Raw genomic sequence first — 27,325 nt, forward strand, 5'->3', positions numbered from 1 at the left:
CACTGCGCACCTTACAGCGGCACAGCTGTGCCATAAGTTAAGCAGTGTAGCTGCTCTTTGTCGGCAGGAGAGAGCTCTCCCACTGACAAAATAAAACCACGCCCAATGAGGGTTTTACCAACGAAAGTGCAGGGTAGACAGCCTCAGATGAGATTCTTCCTCTTCCTGGGTCCTTCCCTGATCTCCCTCTCATATTTTATGTGCATAGGGTATTTGCTGCTCAGATAGCATTAGAACCAACATCATCACTGGAGGGTGAAAACTGAAGCAGTGTCAAGCAGTCTGCAGGAGTTCCAGTCATCCCGATGGATAGATGGGGAAAGGCAAAAGCTGCCAAACTGTGGGATTCTATGGGCAGGAGTGGTCCCAGCCTTATTTATAAAGTCCTATAACAAAGCTGTTTATCTGATTGCCACCAGATTTATTGACTAGATATGTTATTGGGAAGCAGCTGAGGTACGTTCTCACTTAATTTCTCACTTACTTATGGGGATTAGGTTAAAAGAAAAGTATTCCTTGAATTAAACAGGATAAATCCTGGCAATATGGAAGTATTTTAATAACAAAAGTTTTAAAAGACATCCTGTGATTTTAAAGTCCATCTCTTACTTCATAGGGAAAACATTCACTGATTCCCTCTCTCTAGACTGAATCACCTTTCCATATTACAGTTTGTAGTGAAACAGAGATGAATGAGCTAAGTGTTACTATTCAAGGTCTCATACAGAGCCCCTTGAAGTCAATTGCAAGACTTCCATTGACTTCAGTCAGCTTTTGATCAGGCCTTCGGTTGGTTACTGATTGCCTTCTCTCGTTGCTGTACCACAGAAAGGAGAAGGGAACAGCTCACACCTGCTAGGGCAGATTTCTTGCAGATCAAATGGTAAAGGTCTGTGTCCATTTTTATCAGCAGAAGGAGCAGGGTTCTTGTCTCTGCTCCAAAGATGTGTGTATGATTTATATAGCAATTGTGTCTAGTCTCTACCAGACATGGATTTGTGACCCATACTTCATTGTAAACAGATTTTCTTATTTTCTTATTTCAGTCCACATAGTTGTTTGAACTCACATTTAGAATCTAGAGTAGCAGTCATTTGTCATTACCACTAGTCTACATAAAAATAAATACAAGCTTATCAAGTGATGTTTGATTAATATCTTGGACAGAATCAAAGGTGTGCATGGTGCTTTCCAGATGTCGAAATAGGACCAGATCCCTGGCCAAAAGAATTTGCAAGAATGTCCACAGTAACTTGGCTACCTATTCCATCCTATGAGCTATTTTTAAAAAAATACAACCTTTAATTTATGCCTATCTCATCTCCTGGAACCTATGACAACAACAACAATACCTAGTTATTATAGAATTCTTTTCATCCATGAATCTTTAAAGACTTAACAAAGTAGCTGAGTATTAGGGCTTCTCTTCACTATTGGGGTAAGGTGACTTAAGTTATGCTACTCAGCTACGTGAATAACGTAGCCGGAGTCGACGTAGCTTAGGTCGACTTACCCCAGTGTCTTCACTGTGCTCTCCGGTTGACTTATCTTACTCTTCTTGGGGAGCTGGAGTACCGGAGTCGACTGGAGAGCGCTTGCCATCAATTTAACGGGTCTTCACTAAACCCTCTAAATCTACACCCGCTGCATCAATTGCAGCAGCGTTGATCGCCCCAGTAGTGAAGACAAGCCCTGAGGTCTGTTTTATAGAGGGGCAAACTGAGGTATAGAAAAGTGTAGTGACTTAACCAAGGATACACTGCATGCCAGTGCCAGAACCAGAAATAAAGCTCAGGTCTCCTGATAGCATTCCAGGGCACCATCCATTGGGCCATACTGCACGGTGTTTCATGAATGAAATTTCAAAGACTATTTCTGTGAAAATCATGAAGTTATTGCCCAAACTCACCATTAAATAAAGAATGCAACCTTGTTATGGGAAGCTTTTCTCCTGGCATATCAGTATGTATCAGCTGAAGGTCTGTCTTTCCTCTTGAAATCTGACCTGAAAACAGGAAAAAAAAATTTGATACAAGTATACTTTTTTGTACAGTAGATCAAACTGAAAGTAGCCACTATTTATAAGAGATAGCTGTTAAATAATATTGTCCCTGCAGTGAACACATGAACTAAATAGTTTGGTAAATATAAATTATTGATATTTTTATGTCTCAGTCATAGATTATTATAGATGACTTACAGGGCTTTATGGAAACAGAAATAGAAAAGTTCTCTGCCTCCAAGGTGCTTACATTCCATTTGGATAGAAACAAGACAAACAATTTTAGGGTTATGCATGTGAGTGGGAGCATACAGTCAGAGGAGATCAGGAATGGGAGTTGGTTTTTAAGCAGCTTCCCAAGGCCAAATTCTGCTCTCCAAACCCATCTCCAGACTCTTGCACCTGCTCAAAACTCACAGTCTCGGAAGGAGCAATCTCACAAATAGATCAGAAAATATATATATCAGAGTCAATGGTCTCAGTGCAAGCACAGAGGTGCACCAGAGTGCATCAGTTTACAGAGTCAGAGGCTAAGGTACCAACAGTCTCTAAAGGAGATACCGAAGCAGGCTGAGGAGCCAAACTAATTTTCCTGGGAGGAATGCAAAGAGTCTGAATGGCATGAGGAGGAGAATCTTTGTCACGGTCTAGAAAATCATTCAAATATCATTTAAATAAATCCAGCACTGGCATATTATCTCCACCAGATGCAATTAATAAGAAACATACAAATTTAAAGTTTAGAATATTTATGATACTTTTCTAATTTTTCAATTTTGGCATTGAGATATGCATTCTCTCAGATCAGTTTATGATTCTGATTCTGTACTGGTACTAATTGATGTGGTTCCTATAACACTGAAGTGGTCATTTTCAGCCCCTACCCCTTTCCTCCCAATCCTGATCCTGATGCTTACAGAGGCTATAATCCTGCAGATGGATCCCATGGGCAGACATGTATGGCCATGCACAGTCTCATAAACCAGTAGGACACCATGTGGGCTGCTTAGCCATCTGTGCAGGTCCCTTTTACAACAATAGGGCCATACTAGCATCTACCTTCTCCTCCATCAACCTTCTCCTCCTTATGTTCTTACGTTTTCCAGCATATGTTCTTATGTTCATTCTCACTAAATCTAAAGCCTGAGATTTCTTTTGTTGGCCCTATGCATTTGTTTATTAAAAAAAATCCTCATTGTAAATAATCAATAATAATGAAAGTTGTTTAAAACCCGCACACTGACCAGACTCCGAACAGACAGCAACATGAGCTTTAACAATCAATATCTCCATAATTCCTCCACCACTGAGGGTTTTAACATGGTTGCCTAACAATTTAAATTATAATCATAAAAATATCCCTCGTTGATTTAATACTACAACTGCTAGAGGTATAGAAAAATGAAAAAGGGAGATATCAATCAGCAACAATACCAAATAAAATCCCAAAGAAGCCATTTCGGCCTAGCTAACATGAAAATGTTGTTATAATATAGCACCAAGGTGATGACTCTTCATGTCCTATCAATTTGGTTAATCAAGTTTCCATGGAGGTTTTATCCTGATGCTAAAGGAAATGCTGCAGGGAATGGCAAAAGCTGATGAGGTGTTATTTGATTATTATTGGGAGCCAGGGACTGTCTTTCTGGTAGGGTGTGTGTGTGTGTGTGTGTGTGTGTGTGTGTGTGTGTGTGTGTGTGTGTGTGTGTGTGTGTGTGTGTGTGTGTGTGTGTGTGTGTGCACACGCAAAGTGGCTAGCGCAATGTGGCTATAATCATTGCCTGGAGAGTTTGGGTGCTACCACAAAACAAATGATCAGTAATTATTATTATTATACTAAGAACCACTGCTATAATTATGAATTTGTTAGCGTTATCAACACTTCTTTTCCAGGGGGTATATAACTCATTGTAAAATCTTGCTACAGTCTGAAACTTAGCAATGAAAGTCTACGCCTTGGGGCAGTGTTTCCACAATTTTATTTTGTTAGGTAGCCTGTAAGTCATATGAGTGCAAATTAAAAACAAAAGTTTTGTAGTTTTCAGCATTATAATCTCTGCTGATATAACTCAATATCAGCCAACAGTTTAAATGAAATTTTGTATCCAACTAGTCAATTTTTTTAAATTACCTTCTTTTCCATTAGAAAAGAAAACCCTTCAGTTCAAAATGCAGAAGAGTCACTACTTTTCATTAATTATGTTATAAAATATTTTATTTTACAAGTTAGTACATGGGGCTAGATTGTATGCATGTATGTACCAAAGCTGGGCCAATGGATTTTGGTTCAATGTATCTTAATTCTCCAGTTAAAGTATACTGTAGCAATAATTTTTGTATTTAAAAATATATAAATGGCTGGTCATATGACAGGGTCTTATGGCTCTGAGGCAATTAATACAGCACATTGAGCTAAATCCTGAAATTCTTACTTACGACCAGATTCTGATGCCTTTCCTCATGTTGTGTGGGATCTTACTCTTCTAGAAGTCCCATTTGAAACAATTAATTTTCTTCTTATGGAATGAATTTACTTCACTGTTCAATGTGAGAAAGGGTATCAGAATCTGGCCCTTCATTTTTACTCATCCAGTACTAGGCTAAATTGCCACTGAACCAAATTCTGACCCATGCAGGCCCCTTGCTGTCACACATAGTGGCACTCAGGTTCTGTATTGGGACTTGTGCTGTTCGATATATTCATAACTGATCTGGAAAAGGGGGTAAACAGTGAGGTGGCAAAGTTTGCAAATGATACAAAAGTACTCAAGATAGTTAAGTCCAAAGCAGATTGCAAAGAGTTACAAAGGGATCTCACTAAACTGGGTGACTGGGTGATGAAATGGCAGATGAAATGCTGATAAGTGCAAAATAATGCACATTGGGAAATATAATCCCAACTACACATACAAAATGATGGGGTCTAAATTAGCTGCTGCCACCCAAGAAAGAGATCTTGGAGTCATTGTGGATAGTTCTTTGGAAACATCTAATCAATGTGCAGTGGCAGTCAAAAAAGCTAACAGAATATTGGGAATCATTAGGAAAGGGATAGATAATAAGATGGAAAATATCATATTGCCTCTATATAAATCCATGGTATGCTCACACCTTGAATATTGCATGCAGATGTATTAGAACTGGAAAAAGTACAGAGAAGGACAATAAAACTGATTAGGGGTATGGAACAGCTTCCATATGAGGAGAAATCAAAAAGACTAGGATAAATGATTAAGGGGGGGATACAACAGAGGTCTATAAAATCATGAATGTTGTGGAAAAAGTGAATAAGGAAGTATTATTTACCCCTCCACATAACAACAGAATCAGGGTTCACCCAATGAAATTAATAAGCAGCAGGTTGAAAACAAACATAAAGGAAGCACTTCTTCACAGAACACACAGTCAACCTGTGGAACTAATTGGCAGGGGATGTTGTGAAGGCCAAAAGTATAACTGGATTCAGAAAAAAATTAGATAAATTCATGTAGGACAGATCCATCAATGGCTAATAGCCAAGATAGTCAGGGATGCAACTCCATGGTCTTGGTGTCCCTAAACCTCTGACTGCCAGAAGCTGATGGTGGACAACAGAGGATGGATCACTTGATAATTGCCCTGTTCTGTTAATTTCTTCTGAAGTATCTGGCACTGGCCACTATCAGAAGTCAAGGTAGTGGGCTAGACACACCGCTGGTCTGACTCAGTATGGCATTTTGTTTGTTCTTAGATCTGTGCTCAGAAATGAAATAAGAAGAAAATTTGTAAAGGTCCTGATTCAAAAAGATATCACATATTGGACTCTTCCTTCATTTCTGTTGAGAAACTATTTGAAGGTAGATGGTGATAGATAGAAGACTGTAGAAGCTCTCTGTGGAATTATATAGTTTCACAGGCTACTTGAACTATACTTAAAATCCCCATCTAGATTCCCATAAGTAAATGTTTTAAACAATGCACTTCTAGCCAATCTGAAGCTATCCCTAGCATTTTCACAAAAATCTGTAAACTCTGATGAAACAACAGAAGGAGAAAAGGTAATCTACCATAGCACTGAAAAGCATGTACAGAAACATACTGACTGACTGCTAGCAGAAATGCTTTAGAACCCTGCTGATATTTAGATTGTCATGTATGATTAGAAACTATTGCCTTCACAGTGATTCCACTGACTTCATTTAACCATTTCAATTCACAACTTAACTAATGACTCTTAGTAGGAATATAAAATGTTTGCAGACACCAAAGATCACCACATTGCATATGCAGTTCATCTGGACAAATGCATCCTGGGTATAACTTTACTGAAGCCAACAGTGTTACACTAGAGATAAATTTGGCACAGTGAAATATTTTATCGCTCTCACGATCTAATTCACGTAATAGATTTTGTTGTATAAAACAAGCATGTTAATATTTTACAGTGCATTTTTTCTCACATAACTTACTGAAGCAGGACTTGCTGTGAAGCAGGTGATGGAAGAGCTTGCACAAAGACTGTTCAGCTAGTGGGACAGTATTACAGGTGCATTCCACCCGAAGCATGGTCCCCCAGTTGTCAATGTAAGCTGCTCTGCAGTCAGCACTTCCAGAGCAAATCAGATCATCCTCAATTAAAGTTTCAAGGCAAGCTTTATCATCATAGCATCTTTTTGTCACATGTCTCCAGCACTTTGACCGAAACACTTCATATCTTTTCCTGGAGGAAACATAGGAAACATACAAGAAAAGCTTTGCTATATTATGATTAAGACAACTTGACATGGAGACACACACACACACACAAAAACCGAACACAAGAGAAGCTAACTTAACGATTACCAGAAATATGTTGGTAAAAGAAATTTTTAATCAGAAATTTCTCTATGAATGCTGACTATGGGTCCTGTAGGGCAGTAGCTTTCTATACAAAATCAAGAATAAAGGAAAGAGTGTTTTCATGGTATGAAAGGCTCTCCCAGAGAAGACATCTGTCATTCATTCGGGCACTCTTCAGGATTTGATGTCTCCCGAAGTCCCTTTCCTGTCAGATCCTGTAAAATTTCAAATGGTAGGAGCAGGCTGACAGTGGGTTCAAAAGCCCTCCTGCTCCTCTGATTCCATCCTTGGGATGCCATGGTATCAGTAGGCTTGGTAGGGCACAATAGTCCCCCATTTCTATTGAGAGTAAAAAAAATCTATCACGTCATAAAGGTATAATGATAGAGAGATGCGTCAATAGGTCCAAATTCTGCCCTCCTTAAATCTGTCCAATTTCGTTGACATTAGTGGTGGGAGGGATAGCTCAGTGGTTTGAGCACTGGCCTGCTAAACCCAGGATTGTGAGTTCAATCCTTGAGGGGGCCTAGGGATCTGGGGCAAAATCAGTATTTGGTCCTGCTAGTGAAGGCAGGGGGCTGGACTTGATGACCTTTCAAGGTCCCTTCCAGTTCTAGGAGATAGGATATCTCCATTTATTTATTGCATAATTGTAACTGAGGGAAGAATCTGGGCTTCAGAAATGAATTTCTTTGAAGAAAATCAATTTTGATCAATTTATAAACAGCAGAGATTTTCCAGGATTCAACAATAAGTGGTGAAAGTAACAATCATCTAAGGAGACACCCAGAGAGGACAGCTTGCAGGAAAGTAGAATAATCAGGCTGGACATCATAATGAAACCAAAGCAAGTAAATTTCTAATGGATGTGGCAGGTGTGTAAAATCATACGTCTGGGCAGAACACTGAATTGGAGTGATATAAGATAAAGACTATCTAATCCACACAGCAAAACATTTTACAGGCTAAAAAAGAAAACAACCTAAAAACGAGTTAACCATAACTATAAAACTACATTGGAAAAGGGTTAGCGGTGATCAAATTAAATGAGGAATAAGTAGGACTAACTTGGTTCCTCTTTTTCAGTTCAATGATACCATATGACAGTTTATTTACAATATTGTGTAGAATAAAAATAGCCCTTGATGTGCCAATGTTTAACAATTATAGTTTATCTATTTTCTTAACAGGACTGTTGTAAAACCTTTGATAAATATCTTTCTAATCAATATCTATTATATTAAATATTAGTGGATTGGAGGGGCGATGGGTTATTGGATCAGACTCTAAAGTGTTGGGCACTGACCCATTAAAATATGGCATCCCATACAGCTGGAGACTATTGTATGAATTAAGTACTGATTTCACAGGGCTGTTAAAAAATAGCATGTCTGTAAGATGATACCTTATAAGGTTGAATGTAGGACCCAATTACACAGCACTTACGTTACACAATTCAAGGTTTCAGTCAAAGGAGCTGTCATTTCTGTGCTAATGGCACAATTTTTTGTTCAGGCTCATAATTTATAGGAACAGCTAAATATAATTCACAGCGTAATTCTGATATTTGTCTCTACTCATTGTTAATGTTAGCAAGCATTAATGTTCAAGAGTAATGGGTAATTCAACAAGTTTCTGCTAAATATGGTTTCCAGTTAGACTCCTACACACACAATTCAACCTGGCATCAAAAAGTGCAACCCCCAGTGATGTCAATTTGAATTAAACTTGCTTATGGCAGAGCTGAATGTGATCCTTGGTCTCTTTATTGAAGGTTAATTTACAGCATGCTTAATTTATTAGATGAATTTCAGGTCTTGTCCCATAGTGCTAGAATGACCACATTGAAATCTAAAGCGAGCCAGTTGCCCACCAAATTATGGTCATATTTAAGTGGCGCTGTATGTACAGACCAATCCTACAGCTGTTTCTCACTTAGCTATTTTGTAAAATAATATGAAATAAAATCCAAAAGCTGGCTCACTCTACGTGATTGATTGTTTATGGACACACCGGGTTTTTATCACATACAGAGGGTTATCATCACATAGTCTGTTTGAAGGAGAAAAGGACAAAAATAAATAAGTGAAAATGTTTTCTTATTTAGATCATTTTCCTTATGCAACAATTGGGTGCAAAGGGTCAGATTACTGGGTTAATGGATAATTAATTTCACCAAACAAACTTTGCTCAGTCAGCTGCATGCTTTGTGCAAACCATTTGAAGGCAAAGGGGCATTCCCCAGGACAAAAACTGGAGCGAATAGGGTTGAAAATCTCTGTGCGCATAATTTGTCTGTCGGAAACTTTGCTATGAGTGATGATAGACAAGAAATATAAAACCCAGACTGAGTTTTTAGGGCTCACAGTTAGAAAGAACCCTGCATTTTACTTGCAAAATGAATGCAGCTGATATGGAAGTCTTCGAGAATCATAAGGAATAGAACCTGCAATGCCATTTTTACTATCACTTTTCAGAACAGATCCATGTTTTCAGGAATTGCTAAAGCCTGTGCCATGTGATAAAGAACATATTAATATTCCTTTTTAGGGTAGAAAGTGAAAACAATTCAGATAAATATTGTAGTGAACTGGTTAATGTATATGTTTTGCACTTTCCTTTCCTGGCCAGAATCAGAACTGCTCAGCTGTGTGTCATAGTCCTTATATTACTAACTGAGATTTCCCTTATGCTCGTGTGCTTTTTAGTAGGATGATCAGAGTTCTAAACCTCCTGTCATGGTGAAGTGTTGAGTGTCCATTGTGTATCGTGACACTCAGGAAGTGCTCAGCTGGCCAGGGATTTATTTTAATGGGAAAGTTAAAAGATAGCAAACGCTTCCATTGTTGTTGCTGATAAGGTTTAGAGAAATATTGCTTTGAAGGTATACTTGTTCTCAGATACCAGCAATGCCAGCAAGTAACTATCATGAAGAAAATCATTCTGGGCTGTGTGTGTGTGTAAAGAACTATTATATTTATCACCTTTTTTCATTGTGATTGACATACACGTTACCGGGCAAAAGGTAAATCAAGTAATAATTATTTTACTTACCTGCACAATTCATTGCCTTGGCACCTGTGAATGACATTTAGACATGAAGGAGGGGGAACTATGTTGACTGCACATGGCTTGCCATGAAGAAGTTCTTTGGCTTGCTGACAAGATTCATCAGGCTGGGTGCAGTCACAAAATGTCAACATCTGGGCAACATTAAAAGGCATATTTTGATAGAAGAACCTTATGGCTGCTTGGCATTGTTCCATGTTGCACTGCTTTCTAGTTACTGAACAAACTTTAAGGTACAGAGATAACTGTTTATTACATACTTCATCTTCAATACATTCCTTGTTTACATCAAAACAGGTTCCGTTCTCTGTGTATTCTAAAAGGAATAATACATTTTTAAAAAAATACATGAAGATAAATATAAAGAACAATCTAGTGGTTGTTTTTTGTGCTTCTGGATTCTGAAAGCAGTTGCAGGATCAAGTCTTAACTATACAAGAAAGATTTATAAAAATTAGAGCTGGTCCAAAAAATTGATACACATTAGTGCAATATTTCCCCCCTCCTCCATACCCCACTTTTATTTGTAATGTTTTTGTGGGGGACTAAAACTTCTCTACCAGCTGTAGAGATGACTGATTAGGACATAAATACAACTCATCTCACTATTCGTTAATAATAAAATGCTGGAAATGTGTAATGGGGATGTGAAGATTGGGAAGGTGAGATCCAGAGGGCCTTGTAAGGTTTCTCTACAGAAACGTCCATTTCAGCCTAAGGATCAAATGCCCATCCTTTTGCAATCAAGGCAAGTTTGCCATTGAATTCCTCAGGGTTAGAATTTGACACTGAAAGCATTCTTTTCCTAATTTAGCACTGCTGTTAGGCAGGATACACAGGAGTTAAGGTTACTTTATAGAGCTGAATAATTAAAAATCCCAACCCATCAAAAAGTCTGAAGGACATATGGCATTTTCACTAATTATTGGCGTGTACTGTAACTGTTTTTCAGAAATTTAAGTTTGAATGACCTCATCTCTTTATTTCCCTGTTTTCAGAGATCTGAGCTTTGCTGACCTCAACCTTCTGGAAGAGCATGAGATACTGCTGGGCAACCTTAACTCTGCCTTAATGAAATTTTTTGTTATCTGAAACATTGAGGGTGAAATCCTGTCTCCATTAAGTTAATGGATACTTTGCTGTTGACTTCAACGGAGCCAGAACTGCAGCCATAGAAAGTAAGCTCTTCATTTCAGAGCCTTTGTTTACGTATCCATCTGTGAACGCCCAGTGCTCTTCTCGTACTATCTTTATAAATCGTAATATCACAGTTAGGGTCCAATCCGGCAAGGTCCTGACTGTCTCCTGTTGAGTTTAGTATTATTTCAGAGCCCCCAGCACCTCATAAAGGGCACCCAGGACATTACAGGATTTGGTCTTTATTTGCAATGCAAAGTATAGGGACATGCCATAGTGTTGTGACTGTTGATAAATAAATATTATTCATGTATTTTTATTACAATAGTACAGAATGCTGTCATTTTAGTGGTGACTTCTGTAAGAGTGAGATATCTATCTTAACTACTACTTATGCACCTAATTCTAACCATGACATTTAATGGATGGGAAAGCTAATTCAGATAAAATTAGAACAATCCCCTGTTAGTGGAACTTGCATCTATTATTAGACAGATCTGAACCTAAACCTTTATGTTCTGAAATGTTCAGATCATTTTTTTTTAATTTAAAATTTTTGAATGGGACAAAATCAGAAGAATTGCCATTGGCTTAAATGGGATCAGGATTTTTTATTATGAACTTCTATATCCTTATCCAAACAGAAATCTATCTGCAAATCTTTGGGGTTCACTAAATCTCAAATTTTAAGTATGTTTGTTAAATGTTGTTATTATTATTTAATCTATATGCGGCTACATTGCCCACTATCACAGACTGAAAGAAAAACAATAAATATGATTTATAAATTAATAAAATAAATTCAAATTTACCATGCTTGGAAAGAGCAGATAAGTTCCATTGTAACTTAGTTTCCATGTTAATATTATCTAGAAGAAAAAGATACACACAGAGAATATATGTAACATTGATAAATTACATGTCAGCTTTGTTGTGAGCTTTAATGTAAAACTTTATTGACTCTAATGTGAGCAAAACCTTTCAAATAAAAGTAAAGAGAAAAAAATAAATTAGGTTAGTCAAATAGACTTGCCAATTTGTTTACAAGCTCTAAAAGATTCATTATGTTTATTTAGAGCTATTAAAGCAAATCTGCACATGATCTTTTTTCATTGCTATTGAGAACATCACTCTTCTCTCTGAATATGTGGCCTAAAAGTGTGGGACCTCATTGAGAACTGTTGGGTGCTTAGCACCTCTAAAAACCAGGCCCCTTATGGCTATATATAAATATGGTAGCCAAAATGTATGAATGTATACAGCAATTTTTAAAAATATTGCCCATTAATAATACATGTATTTCCATGCAAAACTATATCAATAATTAATTATTATTATGTATTAGTAGTTAGAGATGGTTGTTACAGGTTCACCAGGAAATGCTGATTCTCTGAACTGAAATGTTTCACTGAGTCTGTTGCAGATTTGATGAAACTTTTACTGAAACACAGTGTTCCAGGGTGCACAGCTCCACAAAAGAGAGCCTGCAAGCTGGGACAGCCCTGAGTGTCTTGGAGCTGATTGACTCTGTGACTTCAGAGCAGATCTCAAAGGTGGACTGCCCAGGGCTGAGGACAACAGTGATACCAGGGTCCCTGGCTCCGGGGCAGCTCCCCCATGCCAGGGCTTCCAGGAACCCTGTTGTATACTTGAAGCCCTGGAACCCCTGACTCCCAGGGCAGTCCTTACTCAGGGGCCTTCCTTGGAGCCACAGGCTCTGGGAACCCAGCAGCTGCTGAGTGAAATTGACTTTCTTGTCAGTTTCACTGCAGCTATTGTAAGAATGTCAATTTCGCTCAGCCAGGATTGATCAGGGGAGCAAATTTTGTTTGGAAACATCATGCAGAAGTGTTTCTGAAATGATGTTTTAGGTTTCTCATTTCAGTGATCAAAACAAAACAAAAAAAAAAAACAGTTTCAGGCTGACCTGAACTGAATATTTTTTCCTCAGTTTTTGGTCCAGACTCCCAACCAAAAAAACAATTACTCACTTAGTTCTAGTACTATCAGTGGCTCTGAAAGGCACCACTCAGGACCAGAATTCCCCTGTGCTAGGTGCCATACAAACACATATTAGGAAATTATTCCAATCATTCAAACTACAATTTCACCTACCACTTGATAAGCTGTTGAAATTATTCACATGCATATAATCAGCTTTCGAAAATTCTCCTGTTCCCAACATTCAATTGCAAATAAGTAATAAAATATACAAACAGTCCCACAGATGTGATAATACTGGATTCAAGTACGTATATAAAGACACGGTTTTACACAGCTTTTGAATTATAATAAAACATAATTTCAACTTTAAAGGTATCCCTGAATAGCACTAACCTGGATGAATGCCCGGATTTCTCTCATCATCATAGTCTTCTTCCCTCATGGCAAAAGCTTGATTCTCCTGCATGTACTGTAAACAAGTGTTATTAAAGATACTCTGCCATATTTTAGCACATCTTTTTTGAATTGGTTCTGAACACTTGCAGTTCCACAGCACTGTTTTCCTCAGCTCCTTCCATGCTGACAAACATTGTTGCCCAACCATTTGGAGGCTGCATTTTGCCACCTCTGTTCTGCAAACTCTTTGAAAGTTCTTATACATCATAAAGCAGGTATGGTCTTCTCGACAGTTTTGCTTTGCAATACTGCAGTCATTTTCTGATTCCCCGGCGCGTTGCATGCCTTTGGGTTTTGAGTGCGACATGAAATTTAATTGGATATCTGGGCTTAGTGAAGGCTCCAAATGCCCTGTACAGATAGATTTTGACAAAGACGTATGTTGGAAAGACCATCTGTAAGGCTGAATCCTACAATTTCTTTTATAGTCATATCTAAACAAATTTGGTGACAAAGTTAATTCTCCTAAGAATCAGTACAATTAACTGAATTATACAACACTGATTATGGCTTAACTAATTTGGATGATTCCTATGGAAGCTGGTCAATAGCAAGTAACTACATACTCATTTCAGGTTCTTGCAGATTACTAAGTCTTCTTTATGTTTAGTATGTTCCCAAAAGTCTGTGTAATATAGCCTGTGCTCTAGTTTAGCACATAAATGGGCATTAGATACTCAGAGCTCTGACTGAAATTACTGCATAGTCATGATAGAATTATGGTATATGGGCAAAATTCAGCCCAGATGCAACTCTGCTAATTTCATTTAAATTGCACCAGGGAGCAATTTGTCCCTTTGGCCCCAAGTAATTAATCAAGAGGGGTACAATCATCCTCCCATTTGACTGAGGCAAAACAATCATCAGTTTCAAAGTAGTCAGTTTCAGGTCTTAGATTTCCAATCCTGCCATCTTGAGTAAGGAATGCAAGATCAGGTCCTTAGCATTTACTTTATTATCTGATTTCATTTGACACGCCATGTGTCAAATCCTGTAGTCTTTATTTAAGGAGACTTCTCCTTGGGCCAGAGTCTCCAAATCTTACTCTTATTGAATAATACTTACTCACACAAGTAGTCCAGTTGAAATTTAAGGGGTTGCTCATCACAAACAAGGATTGCTAAATTGAGCCCATTGACTTCAATGGGAGTTCAACAAGGACTGCAGGATCTGATTCTATATGTTGTTATATGTTCTACAATATTTAGGCATATCAGAACAGGATAAATGAAGAGTTATCAGCCTTACATTTGAATTTCCTGTTTTTTCTCTGACTTTCCTTGGTATTATTGATTTTAAAATAGCTATTTAACATAATTTTCATATATACTTAGGGATGTGAATACACTAGAACCACAGCGTTACAAACACCTTGGGAAAGGATGTTGTTTGTAACTCCGAAACATTTGTAACTCTGAACAAAACATTATGGTTGTTCTTTCAAAATTTTACAACTGAATATTGACTTAATACAGCTTTGAAACTTTACTGTGCAGAAGAAAAATGCTGCTTTTCATTTATTTTTTTTAGTAGTTTGTGTTTAACACAGTACTGTACTGTATTTTTTCTTCTGTCTCTGCTGCTGCCTGATTGTGCACTTCCGGTTCCAAATGAGGTGTGTGGTTGACTGGTCAGTTCATAACTCTGGTATTCATAACTCTGAGGTTCTACTGTATTTCAGAAAAGGCAAAATAACATTAAAAAGTCTGTTGGGAGATTTTTAGATTTGAGACTCACATACAGGAATTGGAATCTATAAGACTTCCTTATGAGGAGGGATTACATTCTATCTTCAGACATAGTTAAAATTCCATTTCCATTATTTTGTATTATTAAGGCATTGGGTATATTAGTTACCTTTTTTAATGGCACATTGTTTCCCAAGTAACAGTCTGATGCTACAAAAATCATCTTTGGTGCAGATACAGTCTTTAAATTGTGGATACTGGTCAGCCAGGAATTGGATGGCTGTATTACAGCCAACTGAATCTTTTGCCTTGCAGCTGTTACCTAGGTTTGTCATCAAGAATATAATTTTGTTAATACTTATTCAACAAGGCTACATGAAACAAGTCAATTGCAGTACAGTAAGAGAGAAGATGGTTTTGTTTCTAAATATATCATAATTCACAAATTTAACATCATCTTTGGGATGACATGATGAAGGTGTGGGTACAATTCTGTCTTCATTTATATTGATGCATATTTTTGACCCATTGCCAAAATGTCTATTTTAAGTTCTCATTTCGTGTGCATATAATCTGTTTGTAACAATTACTTTTGACAAAAATTGTGCATACTTTACTATATTTTTGGCTTATAAATGTAGTATACTTATTGGGTCAGTTTCACTGGCGGCTTAGCATGCCAATTGTGCTTATCAGGAACAACTGAAGAGTGAGTGACAAAGGTGGGATTTGCAGGAGCAGAAGGCACAGCCTTCTCACTAGCTGACCCGCAACTATAAAACTCCCTACTACAAGTACTAAGCATGTTGGTATGTCATTGCCACATTAGGAATAAATGTGAAATCCATATAGCCTTTCCAGAATACTGATGATGAAGATAAAATAGCTCCAAAATCTGTGCTCTTGGGAAGCAGGGAGAGAGTTAAATCATGACTGGTGTGGAGAAAGTAAATAAGGAAGTGTTATTTACCCCTTCTCATAACACAAAAACTAGGGGCCACCAAATGAAATTAATAGGCAGCAGGTTTAAAACAAACAAAAGGAAGTATTTTTTCACACAACGTATAGTCAACCTGTGGAACTCCTTACCAGAGCATGTTGTGAAGGCCAAGACTATAACAGGGTTCAAAAAAGAACTAGATAAATTCATGGAGGATAGGTCCATCAATGGCTATTAGCCAGGATGGGCAGGGATGGTGTCCCTAGCCTCTGTTGTCCAGAAGCTGGGAATGAGCGACAGGGGATGGATCACTTGGTGATTTCCTGTTCTGTTCATTCCCTCTGGGGCACCTGGCATTGGCCACTGTCGGAAGACAGGATACTGGGCTAGATGGGAAATACTGACCCAGTATGACCATTCTTATGTTCTTATTAGAGCACTTGGGACATTTTTGCCCAAGGGTAATTTCTGTAAGGCATTCAGCTACCATGATGTAGATAGAAATATCAGATACCAGGGTGAAATCCTGGCTCCAATGAAGTCAAAAATCATGTGGCACAAAAGGATTAAGCAGGCTTTGTATAACAAGTTAGACCATGTACTAAACAAGTATGTTTCTATTATCAGTACTGTTGTGTTTATACGGAGTATTGATTCAGCTGTGTGATAAGTATGCAAAAATATTTTTGATGCTGTTTTTTAATTCTTGTTCCTTTTATTACTGATTAGCAGAAGATAACACATTCCAACTATATATATATATATATATATATTACAAGGGCACTTACAAAAATGCCCTCTAATTTAAAATCTAAGCATAATTTCAGCTTTGGCACCTACTAATGATATATATATATATATATATATACACACACACACACACACACACACACACTTTGTGTAAATATGACTGCAAAATTTCTGACAAATAGCTGAGACTGACACTTTCTAGGTCATAATCTGTTCCCCAGCCACAAGCAGAATATCATTGTCAATGGGAGTTTAATCTGAAGATGAAGGACAAAATATGGTCCTAAATCTAGTTCACAAAGAAATCCCCTGACATGTGATGTGCTACTTTGGTAGGACTAAGTGTTTGCACTCACTCATGGCTTTACCATTTATCAGCAATGAAGGTCAATCCAAACTCATGCCAATAAAGCCTTTATAGCACACCTCCCCATCATTTATTCTCTCTTTTTCCATATCCACTCTATTTGGGGAGCTAACACTGAATGTCCTCACAGAAGAAGTGAGTTTTTAGGATAGATTTAAAAAGAAATGGGTTGTTGACTGACTCAGAAGGGATTTTATGTGGTAGGTTCAAGAAGACAATAAGCAGCAAGAGGGGAGAACTTTTTGATCTGAACTATTAAAAAGTTTCATGTTTGCTTTACAAAAGAGATTAGGCTGAGTTTCAGGCCAATTATATTACTGGTAGTAGTCAGACAAGTATTACTTGATTCATCCCCAATTACAAATTAATCATATTTTATTACGATAAGATGTACCTAGAACAAAGCTCCATGAGCCTTTGGATGCACTAATCATATATATTAGAATTAGTCAAAAATGGTGATTGTTTTGAACCAAAATATTTCTCCCCAATTTTTTTAAAATGAAAATTGTTTGGCTTTTTATTGAAAACCAAAGATTCTCAATGATTCCACCAAAATTTTGATTTAAAACATCATTCTTCATTGAAAATGTTTTCAAACAATCTTGTGACTGGCTCTAATATGAGTGTTTTATGTATATAAACAATACTGTAGAAAGTATTAAACTGTTTATAAAAAACAATTTTCCTATTCCTTAAGGTAATAAGCAGAGACAGTGAGACTGATTTCCTGCTCTCGTGTAGGTGAAAATCTGTGTTATGCATTAAACAATTGAAGGGAGATCAGTCATATTCAACACCTGCAATTTATTGTATTATCATTCCCTAGAAATGATTCATTCTGACATGTTGGTGCAAGTTAACTGAACAGCATTAATATGACACCTCTGCATATTTCTATCAGGCATGTCAGAATTTATTTATTTCATATGCTAGTATTACTTCAAAATTCTAACAATTACATTGCCTGAAGTGTACTACTGTATTATTGCTGAATTACAGAAGATGGTATTTTATTGGAAAATGATTCTCAAGTTTAGAACGTTGAGGGCTAAATTCTGGAATCGCTACTTAGTTTTTACTCAGCTCTTATATGGTATCAAAATTCCCTTTGGATTGAACTTGTTGACGGGTTCACATTCTGATCTCTGAAACCTCATTCACTGCATTGAAAATGAGTTTGCATGAGTGAAACTGAGGGCAGAATTTGATCCCTACCAAGGACTTCACAATTGTAGGCCTGGTCCTGAAATCCCTAGGCATGTAATTATCTTTGATTCTGCTGTCACATGCACAGTTTTTACACCTGTGGAGTCACTCCACTTCTACACTCATGTGAGACCAGAATATGATATAAAATAAACTGATATAATATGGGCAAAGAATGTTGTTGTATTTATATCAATCAAAAAATCATTGCAGTATACACTGTAACTGTTACCTGAAATATTACAGGCATCTTCAATTACATTCCAGACACTTTCACATCCATTTGCAGCACGAATGCATTGCTCTCTCAGGTGCAGACAGTCAGTGGTCTGGGAAGCAGATGTGTTTTTGAAGTATACAACTAATACTGTAAAAGTAGATAATAATGATTAGTTAGTACTACAGGTAACCATCTGCCTCCTTGCATTCATGCTATGAATTGTACAATGCAATTTATTGTAGCTTGCATGTAATGACAAATGAACAAGGTAGCTTTTTATTACTTAGCAATATACAACATTTCCTATTATTTTTCCAATCACAAAACAATTGTGATTAGGCAGACTTTGCACTGATACAACTCCAGTGTCTTAAGTTTGATCCAATGGGAGCTCTCAGGGTAAATCCAGAGTAACATCATTGTATTCAGTTGTGCCATTTCAGATTAGTGTTGGCATAAGTGGGCCCAGAATTTGACCCAGGATCTTCTGTCTGACTCTAATGGAAAAAAATAATGTTATACAAGCTTTCAAGAACCACTTTCTTCATCAGTTCATGGCAATACAGAAATGTAAGGGCATTGCAGTCCTTAAACAAAGGGTTAAAGTAAAAGGGAAGTATTAAAGTCAGAGGAACACTGGATTTCACTTCCACTGCAAAAACAACGAGGAGTCCTTGTGGCACCTTAGAGATTAACAAATGTATTTGGGCATAAGCTTTCGTGGGCTAAAACCCACTTCATCATATGCATAGAGTGAAAAATACAGTAAGCAGTATATATATCAGAGCACATGAAAAGATAGGAGTTGCCTTACCAAGTGGGGGGGTCAGTGCTAACAAGGCCAATTCAATTAAGGTCAATTCAGTTCTTGTCAACTGTTGGAAATGGGCAATGTCCATCTTGATTGCATTGGCCTCGTTAGCACTACAAAAGTAATTTTCCCTTTCTTGATATTCACCCATTCTTGTCAACTGTTGAGAATAGGCCACTTCCACCTTAATTGAATTGGTGGAAGCATTGGCCTTGTTAGCACTGACCCCCCACTTGGTAAGGCAACTCCCATCTTTTCATGTGCTGATATATATATACTGCTTACTGTATTTTTCACTCCATGCATCTGTTGAAGTGGGTTATAGTCCATGAAAGCTTATGCCCAAATAAATTTATTAGTCTCTAAGGGCTTGTCTTCACTACCTGCCCGGATCGGCGGGTAGAAATCGATCTCTCGGGGATTGATTTATCGCGTCTCGTTGGGACACGATAATCGATCCCTGAATCGACACGCGTACTCCACCAGCCCAGGTAGGAGTAAGCGCCGTCGACGGGGGAGCTGCAGCAGTCGATTTGCCGCCGTCCTCACAGCGGGGTAAGTCGGATCAGATACGTCGAATTCAGCTACGCTATTCCCGTAGCTGAATTTGCGTATCTGAAATCGATCCCCCCCTGTAGTGTAGACGTAGCCTAAGGTGCCACAAGGCCTCCTCATTGTTTTTGCTGATACAGAGTAACACGGCTACCACTCTGAAACTTCCACTGCAGTTTGCTAAAGCCAGATGCTACAGGATACTCACTCATATCAAGCAATATTAAAGATTTCTTGACAGCTGTAGAACTGAACGATGATACACTGTACTTCTTATTACATAAAACGTTTCTTTCTATTTACATTTTGGGGGGGAAATGCATGAATTTGGGGTAAAAAATAAAATTTCAAATTATTTTTCAGCGTTACCAAATATACTGAACTTAAAGCCTGTTTTTGAACTGCATACCTAGCATGAAAAACTGAAGACTGAGGTGTCAGTCGCATGGTAGAGACTTATATCTAAATGTCTCCTGTTGCTTATCTTATCAGCAGGAAATTAGATTGGCCTTGCTGGAGGAGAAGAGACAGGTCTGAGTTAACGCTTTAATCAGCATTCCTATGATAAAACTACCTTTACTATGATAAAATGTTATTTTAATTTTTCTGTTAAATTAACTTTCAGACATTAATTTAGGGCCTGATTGGGCAAGTAGCTGAGCACTTCATGGAGTGGTTTCATTGGCAGTTCCTCAGAGGATCAGAGCTTACTGTTCATTCCAAGTGACATTCATGGAATTCTATGTGCGCATTCGAAGAATGCTCTGTGCTCCTTAATCCAAGACTGAAAAGGACAATTAATGCTTTCTAGGGGCTTACCCAGGCCCTCTGCACTGGGATGACTTTCACACATTTAACATGGTTCTATAAGAGAACAATTTTAAACAACTGCTACTGTTTAGCACTGATATCATGTATTGTGGAAATGGTGCTGTGTTGTGAGGCAATGTTATTACTGTAGGGAATGTTTGGGTTTACAAGTGTATTAACATTTAACTTGCCATCACTGGCAGGTGCACCAATATTTAATATCTCGTTAGTGACGTCACATACATTTACCTTAAGCTAACAGACCTGGTATTGAGAAAAGGAATTCATGTACATCCTTCCCAGCTGCTGGATCCAATCTGAGTTCATAGCCAGGACAGCTACCTCTGCTTGGTACCACCCATTCAGTTGTCTTTCTGCAGCTTGCATTCAGCCAGAAGGAACCCAAGCCTGTCCCTGGGACAAGGCGGACGATACCACCTCCCCTGCGGGATAACCCAACTGCCATATATACCAGCTGTGGGTCAGGGGCCTGTTTATGGTCTTCTGCTTGTGAAGTCATTTACACCTGTGCATTTAAACCTACTTCTGATTTGAAAGCATTTTGCACACACTTTGATGGGGTAAGCCAGTGGAGAATCAGGATCACAGAAACTTCTCTGGGAAGGGGGCCTAACTGAATGGACAATTCAGACATTACCCTGCTCCTCCTGCAGTGGGGAGTGGGGGGACTTCAGACTCCAGCTGGGTTCCATGCCTCCAAAGCTCTGTGAACATGGCCACTGTATCTTTAACCTCCCTCCTGCTGACCTAGCCCTTCAGAATCCAGCCCGTTACCAGCCCGTTCTGGTTCCTACTAAACTGAGCTGCCTTATCAAAATCTATAAAGCCATTAAACCTATCACAGGGCTTCTCCATGTCTAATGACATGACAGTGGCTCTAGATTATCTCTTGACTCCACTGTGCTATGCAACGTTAGGGCCAGTAACTGTAACTTTCTGATGTGCAATAGACCCACCTAATTTTGTTAATTTCCCTAAACTTTTTCCCAGCCTGTTGTCATTGTTATAGTAAGTAGTGAACTCCAGATTTTTTGGATATTCAGGGATAAAGTCCCACCACAACCTCCTCTCTTAGTAACTTGAGGGGGATCTATCTGGAGCTAGATTACAAGTAATACAATTAATATTATTTGTATTACAGTAGCACATAGAAGCCTCAAACAAAATTCATATTTCATTGTGCCTGGTATTGTGCATGCATGAAGTAAGAGACTGTCCATGCCCTGAAGAACTTACAATTTAAACAGACAAAGGGCAAGAGAAAGGAAATAGTATCATCTCCAACTTATAGATGGGAAACTGAGGCACGGTGAAATTAAATTATTTGCCCAAGGTCACATAAGATATCTCTGGCAGAGCTAGAAATTGAAGCTGGATCTCCTGAATCCTGGTCCAGTGCGTTAGCTATACAAACTTCTAGACAGATCGAAAAAAGTAAGGGTAGGCTACAAAAGGGAGTGATGTACCGTATATTGCGGACATAAAAATGTTAGCGGGAATCTTGACGCTAGTAGATCTAAGGCCAGGAGTAACTAACTGGAATGTTGTTTTAAACAGCTGAATAGAAAGTTAATGGCTTTGAGAGTACTGATATGCAGAACATAGTGGGAAAATGAAGGATAAAAATGAGCAGGAACAAAGAGTTAAATGTATAGGAATAACATTTCATCTTATTCTCTTCAATCAGCTTCCTATATACCTGCTTTATTGATTTCTCTTTTTCCATTCAAAACCAAAGGGAAATGTCAATAACTCTTCTTATGGTACTACCTGCACTTATGCTGTCCACTCAGCAAACAAGTGACTGTTTGTTTAGACAAGGCATCCCATTTGCAGGTCTTCTTGATGGCTGAGTTTCTTATCAATGCTCATGCTAGGTCACAAAACAACACTCTTGTTCCTGTGTGGTGTTTACAGACTTGAACATATTACCAGGGACTCGTTTGAATAAGTTTGTTAGGTGCCCTATTCAGCAAAGTACAGCCCTAGAGATCACACTTGAGTGTGAAGTGAGCACCTGCTCATCAGCCACACCTTGCAGTTTTCCAGCAGCAGCAAGAATAAATAAATAGGGATCAAATCAGGCATGAGCTCCAGGAAAGGGAAATTCATCTAACACATGAAGCATCAATAATGGTGTGTAGAGAATTAAGCTCACTTCACTGACGGCTAGTAGCATAGTTCACAAATCCCATATTCAACAGAGAGAGAATTTGAATAGACTTCTTAAACTGGAAAGGATAAAATACAAATCTATACGAGCCAGGGAAAAACACATCTCTGTGTTCAGTTCGAGCCCATGCCCCGTTTTTAAGATGCTAATTCTACGTTATGTTATTTCATTCAAAGGCAGCCACAAGGCATGATGCCAGTAATAATGGTTTGAAAAACTACATGCAATCAGAGTGAGGACTTTGGAATACAAAGGTAAAACTACTTTTTACAAGAGAGCAAATCTTCTCCCTTCTAAAGGCAAGCCACGCACACAGGTGAGCTGTTACCATCCCGGGCGGATGCAGGCACAAAAGGGAGATGCAGACAGAACAGATGGATATGGATGAGATGAACAGATGGGAGCTGATGCACCCAAATGAGGTGCATACACCCGTGGGTGCCTCACAGGTGAGAGGCAGGCCCACGGAGGAGGTTAATTCATGGGCTAGCCATGCACACGAGCGAGCTGTGCATCCTGGCGCGATGCAGAAAGCTCGGGAGCCTGCAGGTGAGCTCCATCCAGGTGAGACGGGGCAGGGGAGGTACCGGTAGGTGCATGCAGATGAGCTGCAGAAATAAGTTGGCTGTTAGCAGGTTTTGTCTCCTCCCAAACACTTACAAACCGGGTGAACTTACCTAGGAACAGGAGAGAGCTCATTGTGCGGCTGTCGTGGCTGCAGGAGCTGAGCGGGGTCGATTGCAGGTGGACGCCAGGTACCGGCTCAGGTCTCAGGCTGTTTTCAGCACTGCTGGTGGAGGAACAGCGCTCGGCTGCCAGCCCAGGGCGGCGATTGGGCCTCGGGGCGCAGCGCTTAGCCCAGCAGAGCGCACCAGGAGATCCCAGCCGCCTTTGGACTCCAGCTGCCCAGCGCAACAGGTATGGGTGGGGGGCGGATCGCTAAGCACCTTGCTGCCCCTTCCTCTGGATCTATGCGCCTCTTCCCCCGCTAGGGACACGCTGGTGGGGGCTGGGTTTTTAACCAGATCAAATCCTGTGCCAATGATAACGCGGGCGGCTTGATCCAGCAAAGGGAAATGGCTCTTGGATGCAAAAAGCCCAAGTTACTTTCTACAGTTGCAAACCGTGAAAACCAAAGTCAAGTCCGTTTGCCACTTAGGAGCAAATGCTGCACGTGCTTTAGATAAGATGATGCAGCAGCATATTCTGCTGTGGTGGTGTTTGAAAAAGAACCTCCTGACACTAGTCCCTAGCAGAGAACAAGTTTTAGGAAAGAAACATGCTGAACGGCGCTGAAAGAAATGACTGCAGGTGCTAAAGGGAAAGACTTGCAGCAATTTGAGCTCTGACATAGAAGCAGATTAGGGAATCCCCCACAGCAGCACATATTGAAAGGTGCAGGTTGTAGTGTAGCGGTTGTATTGTGCCCACAGGACTTCTACACAGTGGGGGGATACACTTTTCCAGGGTGGCTAGTGTAGCGCAAACCTTAGGGCTTGGCTATAAAGATTTCATCTTTTACTTTACATCTGCTTTTTTTGATATCTGCACAAAGAACATCCGACCTGGAAGGAAGGGACTTGGAAAAGAGGAAGAGGAAAAAGAATGATAATTTAGCTTGGTTAGTTTCCCCTTAAGCTAGTGTGCTGTACTGATAAAACTTGAAATGCACTGAATACACTTCCAGGCAACATATCAGATGTTAAGGAGACAATGTCTGGAATTATTATAAATTAACAATGAAAAGCCAATTATTGCACCAAATAAACTCAATCTTAAATCTAATGCAGCACAACACATGCCAGCTAATCCCAGTGCTATGGCAGCTCTTGTATCTGAGCTCTCTTGGGTTGTCCCTGGGCACATACCACCAGCCCCATACTTAAGAGAGGCTCTTTAATGCCTGGGAGGTTCCTGATTTTCCCTTGGAACAATGGGACAGGAGAAATTGGATTAGAATGGGTAAGAAAAACTTTCATGGAACCATTTTCCATCAAAGAATGCAATTCTGTCTAAATCAAATGCTTAATGTGATTTCCGCCCCCCCCCCCACACACACACTGGATTTTCTTTCATGGAAATTTTGTTCTGAATCAGAACAAAAACCATATTTTGAAATCCTCTACACAACAGAATTTCCCTTCTCTGACAGCTGTAGGCTGGATGCTTGCTCCCAGATCTTCCCAATAGCTGCAGCATAAGAGAGGAAGGCAATTCACAGCCCAGTTTCTTACTCTTTTCCCTGGTCCAGTAGCTCTGGGGCTCTGCAGATCCTTAGACCAGTCTACAGCTATACACAAGAGCTTTGCTAAAGTCTTGTGCCTTCCCTTAGTATTTTTGTCTTCTCATTTTTCCCTTTGTTAACCTGATCCATTCTTTATTCATTTTCCCATTTTTTGTTACTACTTTCCTGCTCCTTCCTTCCACAGCCCTTTAATTTGATTTTTATCCTGGAGGGGTGAAGGATTGGGGGAAGTGGTTCTTACCTGTGTTTAGTCACATTTTGGAAAATCTCTGAGTAGTTTTCCATAGCCCTTTCATATGATATTATTAGTATAGGGTCTTGTTTCACATCATGTAATTTGTAGAAGCCCCTCCAACCCTCCACTCCTGCTTGAATATTGTCTTTGGTAATCTTCTGTTAGCAATTTGCATATGTTAGGGATTGAAATCAGTTCTCATCATCTTGGAATATCCCTCTTGGCCTATCAACCAGGAGTGAACAATAGGAGTTAAAGGGCAGCATTATGAGCAGATATAAACAAATAAAACCAATCTGACAGTGTGAGGTTTGATGGAGTTACACCAGGAATGAATTTGGCCTAACGAGCAGACAATTGAGGTTTTCCTAGGGTACAAAACAAAAAGACAAACATGTTATTGACAACACATTAGCTCGGGCTGTTCTTCTGTAGATGAATACAGGTGTAAAGAAATGAGATCAACAAAAGATATTTTCCTCTTCCAATGTTGACTAGGTTCAAAATAAAAGATGTTTTCCTCTTCCTATGTTTAATGTATTCCCTGAAAAGACTAGGTCAAAGGAACATTACGACGTATACACACAGCTGCATGTTTAGTTCATTCTTGTTGCTGAACAATCCTCAGACAACATAGCCATTTGGCAATGCATCAAAAGGACATCAAAGTAAAATTCTAAATTTGTAAACTTATTACGTAGTTGCAATCACAATATCTATGCATGGGGCCAGTCTTGTTTTCCTATACTGCTTGTTCTATGATGTTTTGATTGGATTTAGTGCTCAGATGCTATGATAAAGGATGCTCGAAAACACCTAGAGCAGATATAGATATACAGTCCCCATCGAAATCAATGGGAATTTTCCTATTGACTTCAATGGGACCAAGAGTTCATCCATTTTGTATGCACTTGAGAACTCAGATTATATTTAATCTCTTCACTCTATTCATTCTGATTTATCCTTATAGAGATTTTATTACCAATTGTGTTTTAAACTCCAAGTTCAGCATGTTTGTAGGGAAATATTCTCAGCTTTCCATCTTTTTTTGGATTTATTACATTGCCACTCATGTTTTCTATACCTAAGCAACTCTTAGAAGAGTATCCTGTATATTACAGTTTAATGTTACCACTGAAGGCATTGGTGATTACAGACCTATATACACAGTGGCATATCTGCCTGGAGCAAAATGTGATCCAATAAAGCAATATCAAAATATTAACAACTTGTTAATTACTGGGCTCCGGGACTGCCAGGTGCTGAGCAGCACAACGAGCTCAGCACACTTCACATCTATTGGGAGTGTGCAGCACTTCCCACGATCAGGCTGTAATCTATGTGGGGGAATGGAGGGGAGAGAAAAGAGCTAGAGAATGTATTGGCTTTAAGTTATGGTGGAGTTGCAAGTGTAACTCAGGAGTTGCAAGTGTAACTCAGGAGTTGCAAGTGTAAATCAGGAGGAACTGCACTGAAGACAACTAATTTACACAATTGTAGCACTGATGTAAATAAGAGGATGGCCAAGCCCAATGTGATAGGCACTTTATAAATACTCACACACATATATATATACACACACACACCCAGAGAGAGAGAGAGAGAGTGAGTGCACCACATTATCAGTGCCTCTGTTCAGAACCATGACTAGAAATATTGATTATCAGGAGTAGGGCTGGTTTAAAATTTCCCCTGTTTTTCAATGGAAAAATGGGTTTTTGACAAAATGAATGTTTTTGTGAAAAGTGTCTGCTTTCTGTGTTCAATTTTGACTTTTCACTGAAAACCTGAATGCCCCCAAATAAAACAAAACAAAAAAAATCAGTTTTCATCTGACAACTGAAATATTTTGATTCTGAAATGCTGCCATGGTGTCTT

At 38.9% G+C, this 27,325-nt stretch overlaps 1 protein-coding gene across 1 annotated transcript in view; it reads right to left on the bottom strand.

Annotated features, from left to right (window-relative positions):
- The window catches only part of GFRAL (GDNF family receptor alpha like), a 35,542-nt gene extending 11,876 nt beyond the window's left edge, over nucleotides 1-23,666 (bottom strand). The window contains 8 exon segments of the mRNA XM_024216482.2: nucleotides 1,910-2,005; nucleotides 6,451-6,701; nucleotides 9,875-10,205; nucleotides 11,839-11,895; nucleotides 13,364-13,777; nucleotides 15,284-15,436; nucleotides 18,613-18,747; nucleotides 23,645-23,666. Of these exon segments, the coding sequence (XP_024072250.2) occupies nucleotides 1,910-2,005; nucleotides 6,451-6,701; nucleotides 9,875-10,205; nucleotides 11,839-11,895; nucleotides 13,364-13,777; nucleotides 15,284-15,436; nucleotides 18,613-18,747; nucleotides 23,645-23,666 (1,459 nt within the window).
- Nucleotides 23,667-27,325: the final 3,659 nt, after the last annotated feature.

This window comes from Terrapene carolina, unplaced genomic scaffold, assembly GCF_002925995.2.
Source record: "Terrapene carolina triunguis isolate 2854851 unplaced genomic scaffold, T_m_triunguis-2.0 Scaffold42, whole genome shotgun sequence".
Classification (NCBI taxonomy): Eukaryota; Metazoa; Chordata; order Testudines; family Emydidae; genus Terrapene; species Terrapene triunguis.